This window comes from Sander vitreus, chromosome 8 (assembly GCF_031162955.1).
Source record: "Sander vitreus isolate 19-12246 chromosome 8, sanVit1, whole genome shotgun sequence".
Taxonomy (NCBI): domain Eukaryota; kingdom Metazoa; phylum Chordata; class Actinopteri; order Perciformes; family Percidae; genus Sander; species Sander vitreus.
In genome coordinates, this window is record NC_135862.1 from 20,579,704 (window position 1) to 20,593,565 (window position 13,862).

General features: G+C 39.6%; 1 protein-coding gene across 1 annotated transcript; it reads right to left on the minus strand.

The window, feature by feature from the left end:
• Positions 1 to 376: 376 nt before the first annotated feature.
• Positions 377 to 9,302, minus strand: mrps35 (mitochondrial ribosomal protein S35). Its single transcript, XM_078257432.1, has 8 exons — positions 9,152 to 9,302; positions 7,935 to 7,984; positions 7,576 to 7,743; positions 6,542 to 6,602; positions 6,265 to 6,404; positions 4,114 to 4,223; positions 3,936 to 4,005; positions 377 to 910 (listed from the first exon to the last, which is right to left on the minus strand). Exons 1-8 carry the CDS (start codon positions 9,285 to 9,287, stop codon positions 641 to 643), a joined length of 1,005 nt encoding a protein of 334 aa, XP_078113558.1. The 5' UTR covers positions 9,288 to 9,302; the 3' UTR covers positions 377 to 640.
• Positions 9,303 to 13,862: the final 4,560 nt, after the last annotated feature.

Sequence of the window (13,862 nt, forward strand, 5' to 3'; positions counted from 1 at the left end):
CTAAGTATGTAGTTGCCATGATTTTGGTTTTACTTGTGACGCAGTGACTTTCGACAGAAGATCCTAACTCGGCCAATGCATTTGACCGCAGCAGTTTGCCTCAAGAAAGACGATATGATGTCCATTTGGCTGAACTACATTTTGATTTACTTCAATGAGTTTAAATTGATGTTGATGCCAAACCTCAAGAACTTTGGCCAGTTGTGTTGAAGGTTGAGGTACTATTCAACAACCTGCTGCTGAAAGCATCCTTTCACTAGGGTGCCACTGACAGTGATGAGAGTGGGATGGAAGCGGACTGAAAGGGGATTTCATTACATAAAAGCTTTAACCATCATGCACACCAACTTCCCAACTTCAAAGACAGAACAACAGCATACATTAGGCTTTTATTTTTGTATTAAATACCTGATGACAGTACATTTATTTAGGAAAATAAATACAGTGGTGGAGAACCTTGAGGTTGTAATATCCTCATGTATAATGGAACAGTAATTATCTATAGTAAACTGTTGTTTGTGTTACTGGCACGTAGATGGAATCCAAAATGATACATGAGGCCACAAGTATTAATGTTTTTGTGGTCCCTGCTGCTCTTGGTCACCATCTTCATGTAAATAAATGTGTACATTAAGCTGTATTACAGGTTGAGTACTTTCTTGACAGCCTCTTTGTACTGCAGCATGGTGCTCTCGCTTTCTCCTTCATTCTTCAACCTTGTGACAGCGTCCTTATACTCCTGCACTTCTTTTTTTCCCAGCAGCTGCTCTCGCACTTCATTGCCTTCTCCTTCCCCAGCCACTTTCCTGCGTACTAGCATATCTAAGATGTTTCTTTGGGACGGGCTGTCCTCCCAGCTGTACTCCTCCATGTCTGCCACAGTCTTCTCAGCCTCCCAGGCCTCTGTTTTCTGAAGAATGAGAAAAACAGAACACATTTGTTACCTTTAAGCGTGATTTATGGTTCTGCGGAGGCTCCACACGGATCTTTCGCCGTAGCCTACGCAAGTGGCCTGAAGTTTACACTTCTGCGTTGGTGTGTGCGTCGATCTAATAGCAGGGCCGGCATGTGTGTGGGGATTGAGTGGTAGAGCGAGTGAGAGAGTGACTGTGATTAGCTTCGGAGCGAGTACCGACTCTAGAGGCATAGTGGGAGAAACAAAGTGTCTCCCCTGTGTTTTCTGGCCAGAGTGGGAAATCTGTAGCAGGAAAAGTTAACCCTCTCTTTGATTTCATGTTGTTTATGGAGAAGGAGAACCAGGAAATGAGAGTAGGGGGAAATGCAACGCTACCAAGCCACAGGCGAGCAACGTGCGTCGCTGTTTCTCCATGTAGTTACATTTTTCGAGAAGGGCACGTCAGGCGACAGTGTAGGGTCCATTTCTCCACGTAGCCACGGCGTAGATTTAACGCAGAAGCATAAATCACGCTTCACACACAGACTGCAAATGAAGGTGATTTATCCAAATTGACTAAAAACAGGGTTGTCTGTAGCATTACATTTGAACTGTGTATAATTGTGGAAGAGGTTTGATTTTTTCTGCAGAGTAGAAAGAAATGTAACATTAACATTTTATGGATCTTGCTCAGTCTCTAGTTGGGAACACATTACGGCAACAGATGTAAAATATGGGGGTCCTTGGTCACCCCTCACCCCTTCTTTGATGCTCCTCTCACAGAGATAGTATTTCTCCATATGTAGTGCTCCCTCTGCTGCCTGTCTAGCTGTCATCACATTCCCTTGAGAACAATACACTCCATTGTGCAGCAGCTTAAAGCAGGGCATCGACAGAGCCTCAGCTCTGCTGCTCTCCAGGTGTTTGAGGTTAATGACCATCATTACCGCTATACATATCTTATCCGCATAACATCCCGTCTGGAACAAGTCCACGCCCTAGTGAGTGAGGAGAACTTGATACTTGGGAATACATCAGTAGCTTCCTTTGAAATAATGAAGGCCTAATAAATTAGTAGTATTAGTTTTAGATGAAAACATTTTCTGCAGTGTGCCTCGCTACAACAAAGAGGGATCTGCAGATCATCCTCATACAAGCTGACTAACTAAGTCATGTGTTACTGGCAAAGTTCCAACCTTCTTCTAATTAAAAACACCATGTCTGTCCTTGCATCCGTCACTAGGTAGTTTGGTCACTAGACAGAATAACTAATAACTTGCCAAGAGACAAATCATCTGTTTTCCAAATAACGTTTATATTTCAGGGAAAGGACAGGTGTTGGGCATAGAGGCACCAACTTAGATGGAGTGCCTCTAGTGGTAAACTTCCCTCCGCATTGGAGGCAGCTTTGAGGGGTCAGCCCCAGCGCCGGCCTGGATTAGCACAAACTGGAATTAGCAGGGAAGGTCCGTCTCCCTGAGTGGGGAGATAAAATCACCTCAGTGGCTGCTAACAATTGGCCTCTTTGTGGGCTAGCGTTACAACCTGAACGCAACGGCACTCTCACAGCTTCCACAAGCCTGCTGGACAAGCACTGTGCCTTCCATTGTGAGTCTAAAAGGGCAGTGGACAGTGTTCTGCTTCCTGGCTCGGACGCCTTTCCCAACTGTGAAAAGTTTTTTTTTTAATGTGACTAAGCCATGACCGGAAAAGCTCCTAAAGGCAAGGGTTGCACAATAAGGAGAGTCACTTTCTTTTATGTGGCTGGCTGCAAATTCATGTGAAGAGCGCCTGGGCTAATGACCTGGTGGCAGACTTCTCTGATGTGGCATGGCTGGCTTAATGTGAATTAAGAGTATCAGGGTCAACACCTGATAGGGGAGTCTGTTTCCCCCCAGTCTGTGGAGAAATGTCAACTGGACAATGCTGCTGTTTGCCATCCTTCTGCCTATTCAAGTCTGATACCTCCCTAATGGGCTCAGTCGCTCAGATCGCAGAGCAAGATGGACAAGAATTCCCCTGGTGAAAGGTACTGGGCCATGTCGCCAGCCATATGTAAATGTCACCAAAAGAGAAAGATGCAGATGGAGGAATACACATCTTGTAAAGAATGCAATTTTTGTAGAATATTTTATTCCTCAAATAGATTAATACTAATTTTTCTTGTATTTTTACGAAATCTTAATGCACACTACACTATTTTGCCAGTTCAGTGCCATTCCAACACTCAGCTAACACCAACCTGTAAATTTACATAATACAATACACATACAATACAACTTTATTTGTCCCTGTAAGGGCAATTGAATGCAGCAGTTTGCCATCCAGATTAATAGATACAAACCAAAATGAGAGAAGAAAGAAAATATGTTTATCACAAAAAAGACTAAGGTTAGGTACATGCAATTGGTAATAAATCTATTAAAAAATAAATATCTAAAAAAAGATTGGAACCTCTAGACACAAACGTCTCCCTGCTCACAATACCACTGTTATCCACATGCATTATTTTGACTTATTTCATAGAACTTGCACGTTTAGTTAAAGTAATAACTTTGCTAGCAGTAGCTTTACAGTGATGAATTATATTACATAATACATCAAGTGAAGGTCCTGCAGTTAATGCAAGCCCTGTGATAGCCTTTAATGTACTGTAGCATACTGCAGCTAATCAGATCAGTTATCATTCATCTGATCTCAAACAAAACCTCTCAAAGTGACAGCAGGGCTGCGGTACAATTGAGAGCTACCAGTCTTTAAATGGATACTTGTTGAAAGAGGATATAAGATCAGTAAACAAACGGGGAGAGACTGGACAAAAAAAAAAAGGCACAGGTGTTTGTTAGGAGTCAAGGTACGGGCTGAAGACGGATCTAAAATGTTGTTATTACTCCATTGGGCTTATGGGTAGGGGCAGTATTTCCCCTATCCAGTTCCTGAGACTGATGCATCTACCTGCTCCATGTCATCTTCAGTGGAGACAGAAATGGGTTCAGTTGAGCAGAGTAGAGAAAAAAAAAAAAATAATATTTCAACTCACCCAAGACTCGTGGTAGAGGACAGTTAGCAGGTACATGGCATAGTCATAGTTCTGCTGTCTCAATGGGCAGCTGGTAGAGGGAGGGAAGAAAAGACAAAAGGGAAGAAATTCAGGGCATTTGTTTTTTCTCGCTCACTTTATTATTAGATATATTGGACCATAAAGACGGAGTGTTTACCTGTCAGTTGTAATGGTGAGGACATCAGTATCTTTGCAGTATCTCTCCCCAACTAGTTTAAGCATCTTCTTGCGTGCATGGTCATCCAGATTTAAACTGGACAGTTTTACCTGCGATGGCAATGATACAATTAGATTAGCAAGGGAGAGAAATAGTTTAGGTAGCTGTTTCTCCATGTAAAGCTTTGCAATGTAAAGAGAAATACACAGACAAAAAGATTAGGGCAGATGGGATTTCACTATGTACTACATCTCCTGTCTGAATCTCTATCTCTTTAGATCAAATAAAACCCCAACCCAAACTAAGAACAATGTTTGTTTTTTAACCTATACGGAGCTTTGACTGTATTGATGAAAATATTTATTACATATTCGCTGTGGTTACATTTTTTTGATCTGGAACCACATGTCTGGCATTCTGGCATTTTGTTTCTAGGTTTTTCAGCCTGCCTAAATACACGACAAAATAAAGAAAAATGCAACACTACTACATTCGCTCATCATTCAAGATTGATTGCATTTGTGTTAAACCGAAAATGTGAGATTTGCCCTCTAATCTATTTTTCTGCCTAATCCTCCTGGATTAATGTCTGAATAATTCCCACCATGCTGATATAATCTAAGGCAAAGTTTCAGTGGGGCAGGTGGCTAGTGATTAATGGTAGAAATGACACATTTCCACATGGGAAAATTACAAATTTGTCAAAAGGCAGTTCAAATTCCTGTATCTGTGTTGTAAAGTCTGATTTCATCTGACATGTTTTAGAATGCAAAAAGCCTGTTTCATTAAGTTGTGTAAACATGCAGCTTCATCCAAGAAACAAAAACTTTATTAAGGTTTAGCAGAGCAGGACAGTATTATTGTCCACATGTGGAAAACAATTAACTTGGGAAACCCCTGACGAACTTCTGGCAAATTTGAGATTTGCTCTGCAAGTCCGTCTGGCCAAGAGCCCATTCAAGCCCATTTCCAATTTTCCAAATCGAGGCACCAATCACAACCGTTGAGTCGGGCTTTACGCGATGACGATAGCGCAGCGACGGGGAGCAGCTTTTTGTTTACATTCAACATGACGGCCACCGAAGCGCGGCAACCCGTTGATGCCGCTGTCGCTGCTACGTCACCCGGAACGTTGGTCTGATTGGTTGAAGGACTATCCAATTGCGCCCAGAGGCATTTGAGCGGCGTCCGTTGGTGACGCCCCTTTGGAAATGAGCTGTGAATGAAGCTTGCCCAGACCCACTCTCAGTTACAACTGAGAAGGGTCTGGTGTCAACCAGGCTAGAAAACAATACAAGCAGCAAAGATAAAATGGAACAGAATAAGAACAGCTTTCTTTGGCATAGTTAAGCCAGATGAAGGACTTTTCAGTAAATGGTGTTTTGCTCTCTTTTGCCCTTTATATCAACCTGTGAAACTAAAACAATGAGGCCAACACCTTCACATTAAAGTACGTGATTGTTAAAATATTAGCTACATTTCGCAAAGGATCTGTTTTTGTTTATGACCCATGTAGAACATCTCTTAATGTAATTGCCATTTGCTAAATCTTTTATATTGTTCTATTTTAACTGGCCAATTATTGGTATATTGTGTTTGAAAACTTATTGGAATCTTAAGGGTGAATCTTCTATTTCATGGATTGTGGTTCATACATGTTTTTACATCTTCACATGTATGGTTCTGGTCTGTGGGGAGGGTCGCACATGGCTGGATTAGTAGTAGGGGGGATTAAGAGGAATATCAAAATGTCCCAACAAATGTGTCAATGATGAAATGTTTCGTTACTTTTTTCTGTGAAAGTACAAAGTTGTCAAATAATAAAACACAAATTTCTGTATAACTTAAACTACTCTAGTCTTAAATGTAAAATAGTCATATAGGGCTGTAATCTCTCTGTAGATGTGATGGCATAATTTCTTAGGTTTGAGGTCACTGGACAATGAACGTCTCTCTAAATCACAGGAACATGTCAGCTGGTGATTATGCATCTCTGTAAATCTCTAATCTCATTTTACATGTCAGGTTTCTGCACAAATGACTTTCTACACAGAGTTGAAACCCAGTTAAAGCAAAGGCCATCAAGTAAAAGCAGTCAAAACCAATTTATAGAAACCAAAGACAAAAAAATGGAACAGCAAGGAAACTCACTTTGAGATGAACAATGCGAGCTTTAGGGTTTCTGACAGACAGGCCGGCAGACACGTAGTCTGTGCTTCCCACTTTGATAGGGAAGTGCTCGTCACATTTTGCGTCAGTGTCCAAGGCAGAGGGCCACTCAGTACAGAATGCTAAAAGCAGAGAAAGACATTCGTACATAACTGGAATACGCCTATACATTTGTATTTAAGTTATTAATAATAATATATTGCTGCTAAACACCACAAAATAAGAAATAGCATTTCTCTTTACAATTAAAAAAAATTACGTTTCAGAGCTTCACAGTGTTTCTTGATGGCTGCCGGTGTCAAATGAAGAAAATTTGGTATCTGAAAGAGATTATGAGCCAGAGATTATCTGAATGTTCAAAACTGTTCATTTATCAATAACACAAAAATGTTCTGCAGTCTTAATATCTACATCCCAGAAAGTGTAAAGCAAAACTCAAACATCACAGAATTTTTATGAGTCTACAAAAATCTACAAAAAATATTTAATGCCAGATTTCATTGGTTTTAAAGGGCGTAGTAAACAAAATCGCGTGGGAATCGGAAAGTCGCTGGTTCAAATCCCCATCCGGAAAAAGTATGGAGTGTGGACTGGCAGCTGGAGAGGTGCCAGTTTACCTCCTGGGCACGGCCAAGGTGCCCTTGAGCAAGGCACTGAACCCCTCAAACTGCTCCAGGGGCGCCGTACCATGCTTGACCCTGACTAGCCTCTAAACTGCAGGTGTGTGCTGTGTGTGTAAAGAGGGGATCTGCAAAAGATACATTTCGACTGAGTTACCTTGTGTGGATTGACAAAAAATAAGTAATTTAAAGTAATTGTATGGTGAAAAAGTAAAAAAAAATTCCAATGGTCAAACATTAGAATGGGATGCACAGCAGTTTAGCCCCTCGTGGCAAAGCGAGATAATGAAATCAATATTGTTAGGCTGCACGGCAGGGTTCCAGCTGTGGCTGGTGAAAGTAGTGAATCCGCAAGTAGCTCGAGTCCAGATGGAACAGCTGGTGTCTGGACATATCAGCTCAGTAATCCGGGCACAGAGCCATCAGTACTGCAAGAGCATCAACCAGCTACAATAATACATATTAAAAACTAGGAGGTAAAATCTACATAGACAGATAGGATACATACAGATATAGCCCTGCAACTTAATTCAGTGACCAATACATAAGCATTTGTAGTCCTTCTTTGTCTATTTAATATTGTTGTCTGAGGAGATAATCACCTGTTCTTTTTGTTTCTTCTTTAAGTCTGAAAACGGCAAGCTGTGATTCTATGTAAGTGATGAGATCTGACCTTGATCAGCTCCAAGTTGCCCTTCTTCTCGGGAGGAACGCCTCCCTTCACAGGGTAGCCCATCCTCACAGGCAGGGGGACAGAGCTCGGTCTGAAGGGGGTTGCTGCTGGATAAACTGCAGTCCAGTCCTGATCCACTGGCATCTTTTCTGTCCTGGGCTCCCCTGCCTGACACAAAACATAAAAGACAAAAGAAGCTTTTTCTTTAGGACATTATTTAAGAACGTTTCTATAAAGAAATCATAAGTGCTAGTCTAGTCAATAAGAAACATCATCCAATTTTTTATTGAATATCTTGTCTCATTTGAAATATGTAATGTAATATATTGGGAAACCAGACATAAAAGCTGCACACTTACAGTTCTCCTGGGTCTTCTGAAGAATCCTCTATCGCCTCTATCAGGAAGGCCTAAAATTCATAATGTTTCAAGTTTAGCCACAAACTTACATGTATAAATGTCCAAAAGAAATGCGGTAACAGCATTTTAATTGATGCTGCTAACACGGTTATCTGTAAACACATTATTTATGATCACTTGTATTTTTAACAATACACTTACTCATAATAATAATAATATTATACTTTTATTTTTTCTTGATTAACACACATGCATCAAATGTGGAGAGATGTCAGAATAATGAGTAGCAGCACAGCGCCCCGAGCAGTTGAGGTTCTGTGTCTTGCTCAAGGGCACCACAGCAGTGCCCTGGTGTACTGGCACCTCTGCAGCTACCAGTCCACAGTCCGTACCAGGACTTGAACCGCTACCCTCCAGTCCCCAAGCCAGGTCCATACGGACTGAGCTACTGCTGTACTGTATATAGTAAATAAGAGCTGAAAGTGTATTGGTTTAACGATAACGATTTGTCAATATACAGAAAAATAATAGGCAACAATTTGGTCATTTTTTGTTATTAGGTAATTTTTCAAGCAAACATCCCAAGCTAGTTGCACCTATCTCCAGTTTTTTAAATTATGAGCATTGGTTGCCTTTTATGATAGTAAATTGACTATATTTGGGTTTTGTGGAGTCAAAACAAGCAATTTGATGACATCACCTTGGGCATTGGGAGATTGTGACGAACATTAATCAGTTTTTGTTGTTGTTGACAAAACGATTAATTGATTAAAGAAGAAAATAATCAGATTAACTGAAATCAACAATTGCAGCTCTATAACTAGTAAATAGGCTATATAGTATTCTAGTTCTTTCAGATTAGGCTAGACTATGGATCTGTTTTTGAGGTTTTATGCACCATCTACTGTGGGTAGATTATAACAGGAAGAGAGAGAACATGTGATCTCGGTAGTGACATAATGAACCAATAAAATAGATACAGGAGCCCCTGTCAATACACGAAGATAGGTCTGGCTACGCGAGACTACTACAGTTATAAAATCGGGATGTTCGTGGAAACAGCTCCTCATGCGTCCAGTTTAGAAGTTTACACACTCTTAACTGCAAAGTACATCACTGTCAAGGAAGAGGAGACACCTTAACATGGCCTTGGTAACTGCATTTCAAGCGTGCAACATGCATTTCTGAACTATTTTAGCAGCGACAGAGAAACTCACCTTTATTTACATTAGAAGAATGTATAGACACATCCGTCGCGTATGTGACTCTGCTGCTCACTGATTTCTGAAGTCCAATACCAGAAACATTTATTCGACCTAGGGACAGAAATGCCTTGCTTGCGTGTGAAGCCATGTTTTTCCAACTACTACGGACACCAGCAAGGGACAAACCGCGAGATTTGCGAAACGTTTAACTTGGCGCAGAGTGTGTTTAGTGCCCCCTACAGGTGAAGACAGGTGTGGAATCACAGCTTGTGATTTATGATGGGAATTCATTCAAGTGGAGGTATACTTAGAAAAATATTTTGGTAAAAAATAATGGCAACAGCCTTTCTCCATTCATATTTACACTAATGCTTTATCTCGGCGTTTTATCCGCCAGCAGTCGCTTTTTGAAACATTCAAAAGCGTTCAAATACACCTGTAACATCATATTTCCGAGGTAGCAAGTCGTGAAAATGGCACTGAGCCTCAATGAAAACACACCTAAAGTAACGGAGTGAGGCATATGTAAGCGTTCTTATTTTTTGTTAGAACCTGTTTAAACCATGGATGTAAACACACTTGAAATGTGTAAGGTCAACTTTGAGTTGACAGCATACAGAGACATTTGACGGAGTGGCGGGAATTGTTGGACAGTGTGTGTACATATTTATTATGCATTTACCGGATCTAGCATAAACAGAGGAGAGCCTGCATGTGGGGTAAGTTTGCAAAGACGTTTGTCTTATTTTTTGTGGTGTGGTTGCCCAGTTTGTACAAAAAGTAGCTAGTTTGAAATGGGGAAGATAACGAACAGATTTGTTAACTCTCCTTATTACGTTTATGACAACCGTAGAACGTTTTGCTCTTCAGTGAAAAACTAGGTTAGGCTATATGTTTATTTCATGGTGTTAATGCTTTTACATTAGGCTCCATATGTATGGACCCATTTAATCTTCACTGAGGAAACATGCGAAAGTGCACGGCCGGATTAAATTGTTAGGGGCTCAAAGGGAAAAATCCGTGCCAGACCCCTGTTAAGCCTTCTGTCGCCTGGTGATTGTGTGACTGTATTTTAATTGTATTCAACACAACTTTATTTAGGATTATGCACAATAATCAATTTAAAGTAAAAATGATGAGGCTCATAAAACTAGATTTTGACACAGTGCCCATGTATTTACAAGACAGGGCACCAAGATTACATTATAATGCACCATCTTGTTTGGTACTGTACTTTAGTATTGCAAATACCTAAAAATAATTGCAATTAATGAAATTATGCCATACTTATGCTTTAGCCTAATGTGCAAAACGAACAGTAAATCTGGATCTGAATTTTGGCTGTTGCACGGTTGGTAATCCATGCTATGTCAAAGGGATGCTGTACAGCCCTAAATGTGTGAAAATAAAAACAGAATGTCCTGATATTTTATTTTGGAAATTAAGTAGCAACAAGATATGTGTATTAGTAGTGAGACATATGCACATTGGGTATATATTGAAGTATAATCAGTGTTGCTAATTCATTTATCACTATGAATTGCCATAATCACCAACATATGGTGGTAATTAATTTGGCCAAACTAACATTTGCCATAGCCTAATAGGCATTTTAGTGAGAAACTCGGAATGCAAAGTGAACTTGTTTGCATAAAAGAAAACTGAAAAATGATGAACTTGAAGTAATGTACCAAGTAAAAATGCCAAACATTCGCTGCTTAGAAGATTTGGTGCATGTTTTGCTTTATATTATTGGAAAGTGAACATATTTGGGTTTTGGAATGTTGGAAGGACAGCAGCAATTCGACGTCATCATTTTGGGCCCTAGGGACCTGTGATGGACATTTTTTTCACTATTTTATAACATTTTATATACTAAACAATTATTTGATTAAATAATTTTTTTTATTTGGAATTCAAATAATTGTTAGTTTATTATAAGAATGACGGAATATAAAATCTGACACAAATACACTGTGGATCCATACATTGGCAGCTGTGGCTATAGGCTACTATCACAAATAATAATCCCATAATTATTATTATCATAATTATTACATTATGAATTACATTTTTGCTGTAAAACATCTCACTTCTTCACATATATTGTACTATTTTTGCATGTTGGCTACTCGGTAGTAGGCTACCGGTAATAAAAGAGTAGGCACCGCTACCACTTTGTTGTTCGCTCATGTTGTGATTACAAAACTTTCCCCCAACCCCTGAACGCAGCATTTGTCCAGGCGCAGGCTGCGATGCACTTCAAAGAGATAAGTCCTTCAGGCAGCAGCCGATGAAAGACTCCTTTCGCTGTATTTTCGATGTTAGTGTTTGTTTTTTAGCACTGAAAGAGAAGTTTTAACTTATGTAATTTTGTTATTTAACGACTGGATTTAGTTTTTTATAAAAAATAAAACAAAAGCCGAACTTGTTTCCTGGCTTCTTCTGAGGTTATTTAATATTATTTTCCACCGATTACAATTTGAGGTGTGCTCTTGAAGTTAAAGGTAAGATTTTACCACATTAGCTTGACATACCGTTTTTGCTGTATACTTCTTGAAGGGCTCAGCTACGAACAGTAGCGTGTTGCATTAATTGATGCAAATATTGACTTAACATTTGTTGATTATGCAGCATCATTAAACAGACCCCAACCTGTGCTTCATTTGGCTGCTTTCAAGTGGTTAGTTAAGCAGAGGAAAGTAGGACAAGTAAGGTTTTTTTGGAAGCTATGTGTCTTAATTTATTTTAACCCACATGCTGTCATTTCATTTGGGTTAGATGTCCCACGACTGGGTCGGTTCAGTTTTATCGGAAAGTCACACTATACTCAGTAACTGTAGAGTCCCACAGCAGCCTATGTCTGACAGTTCATTGTGTGTCTCATGACATGACTGTATAGTTTTAAAGGTAGACACTCTATCTACAGAGAGACAGCAGCGAGTGTGCCTCCTGTCATCAGTTCATTCATAGTTGAGGACAGATATGGACGGGGTGGCTGCCTCCAATTATACTACGTCTCTTGTCCCATCAGACCTTTTTCCGATCCTTTCAGGCAACATCCGGTCATCTGTCACACTACCTGGCTCGATGTCTTTCCAGAGAAGATACATGACCACCTTTTGATACACTATTTAATTGTACATACGTCATCAAGGAGTAGAATTCGCTATAAATATTGATATTGATATTGATATAAAGTGTTTTTGTCAAGTTGACAGCTGTCCAGACATAGTTACAGGTTAATTTACAGTAAATAATATAGTAAACAATCTGCTTCTCTGTATCTACTTTACATCTCCTGTTATTGTTGGTATAGATCTAATTAGTGAACTCAATTATGGCTAATAATTACCTGGACTCATTTACTTTATTATATCTATTTTCAATGGCAAGTAGTGGAGAGAAAGATTTTTGTGACTGTCCACTAGAATTAGTATGCATCCTTAAATAATGTGCTTGACGTTAACCTTGATCTGACGTGACTGTAATGAAGAAAATAGAGATAAACGTGTAAGGCAATCTGCAAAACAATTATTCACGTGGCTGCAAACTATCCATGGCTTTAATCAGTCTAATTTTTTTTCTTCTTGCACATTGTTTAAGCTTCTGTGATGTGACATGTAATTGTAGCCGTAGTGGCTTAAAGTTAGTTATAGTCTCGTAAACAGTGGATTGTTTTTCTATAAATGGTAGAGTGCATTTGTATTTAAAATCCTCAGAGACAGCTGGCGGAAATTGACTTGTTTGCTGACCCGTCGCTGCCACATTAACTTGTGTATTATTCTTTCCTGGGGTTATTAAGTGCATGTTACTCTTGTATTATCTTCACAAGTCATAAGTGAAAATATAACAGGCTACCCGTATAACCATTTGCAAAAGTTCATAGAAATGTCACTATGATTTCTTACTCCCAAATGACAATACCCTCTCTTGTCCTTCTCTTTTTAAACATGGAATACCCATGCCACTTTACATTCTATAGATATGTCTTAGAGCAAAGAAGTAGGACTGTCAATGAAAAGTCCTAAATGGCATCAGTGCTCTATAAGCACAACAGGTCTCTGATTCACGTATGCTAACAGTTGAAAAGTAACATGCTGAGGGGAACCTTTGGAATCTGGATTGCCAGATGCTATGTTTGAGTAAGAATATTTTCTTCTATGCTTGAATGCCATTGGTTACATTAACAGATGTTTATATAGCAGCTTAAAATTATTTCCCTCTACATTTTCTGCATTAAGATCATTCAAATAAAGATGTCAAAACTTTTAAATGTCCTTTTTGGCAGCCTTTACCCATTTGCTACTACATGAACATTAAAATATTCAGAATCGTTTTGGAAATACAGTGTGTTGTATTTCCAAAAAGTATAGTAAGTATATAGTAAGTGTATTTATCTTGTGGTGGTTGAGCAAACTAAGCTTTAGAGTGTTCATGTCTTGTATTTTTCATCACAGATGCTACATTAACAATGCCCTTGCTTAGAGGGCAAGGCTTACTTTCAGATATACTACATCCATGACTCATGTCACTTCTTCCACTGCAGGTATGGACACACATCCAGTGCAGCAGAGAGTGCTCTTGTCTGCAGTGGGTAGCTAGCCATGTCTAGCTAGGTGTCTTATCCTGCTGGACCCATCCCTTTGACCTGAATCTTGGTCATAACCTTCAGGACTTCTTGGGACTTTTAAGTCCTCCTTGGCCCTCTCTGGACTGGACC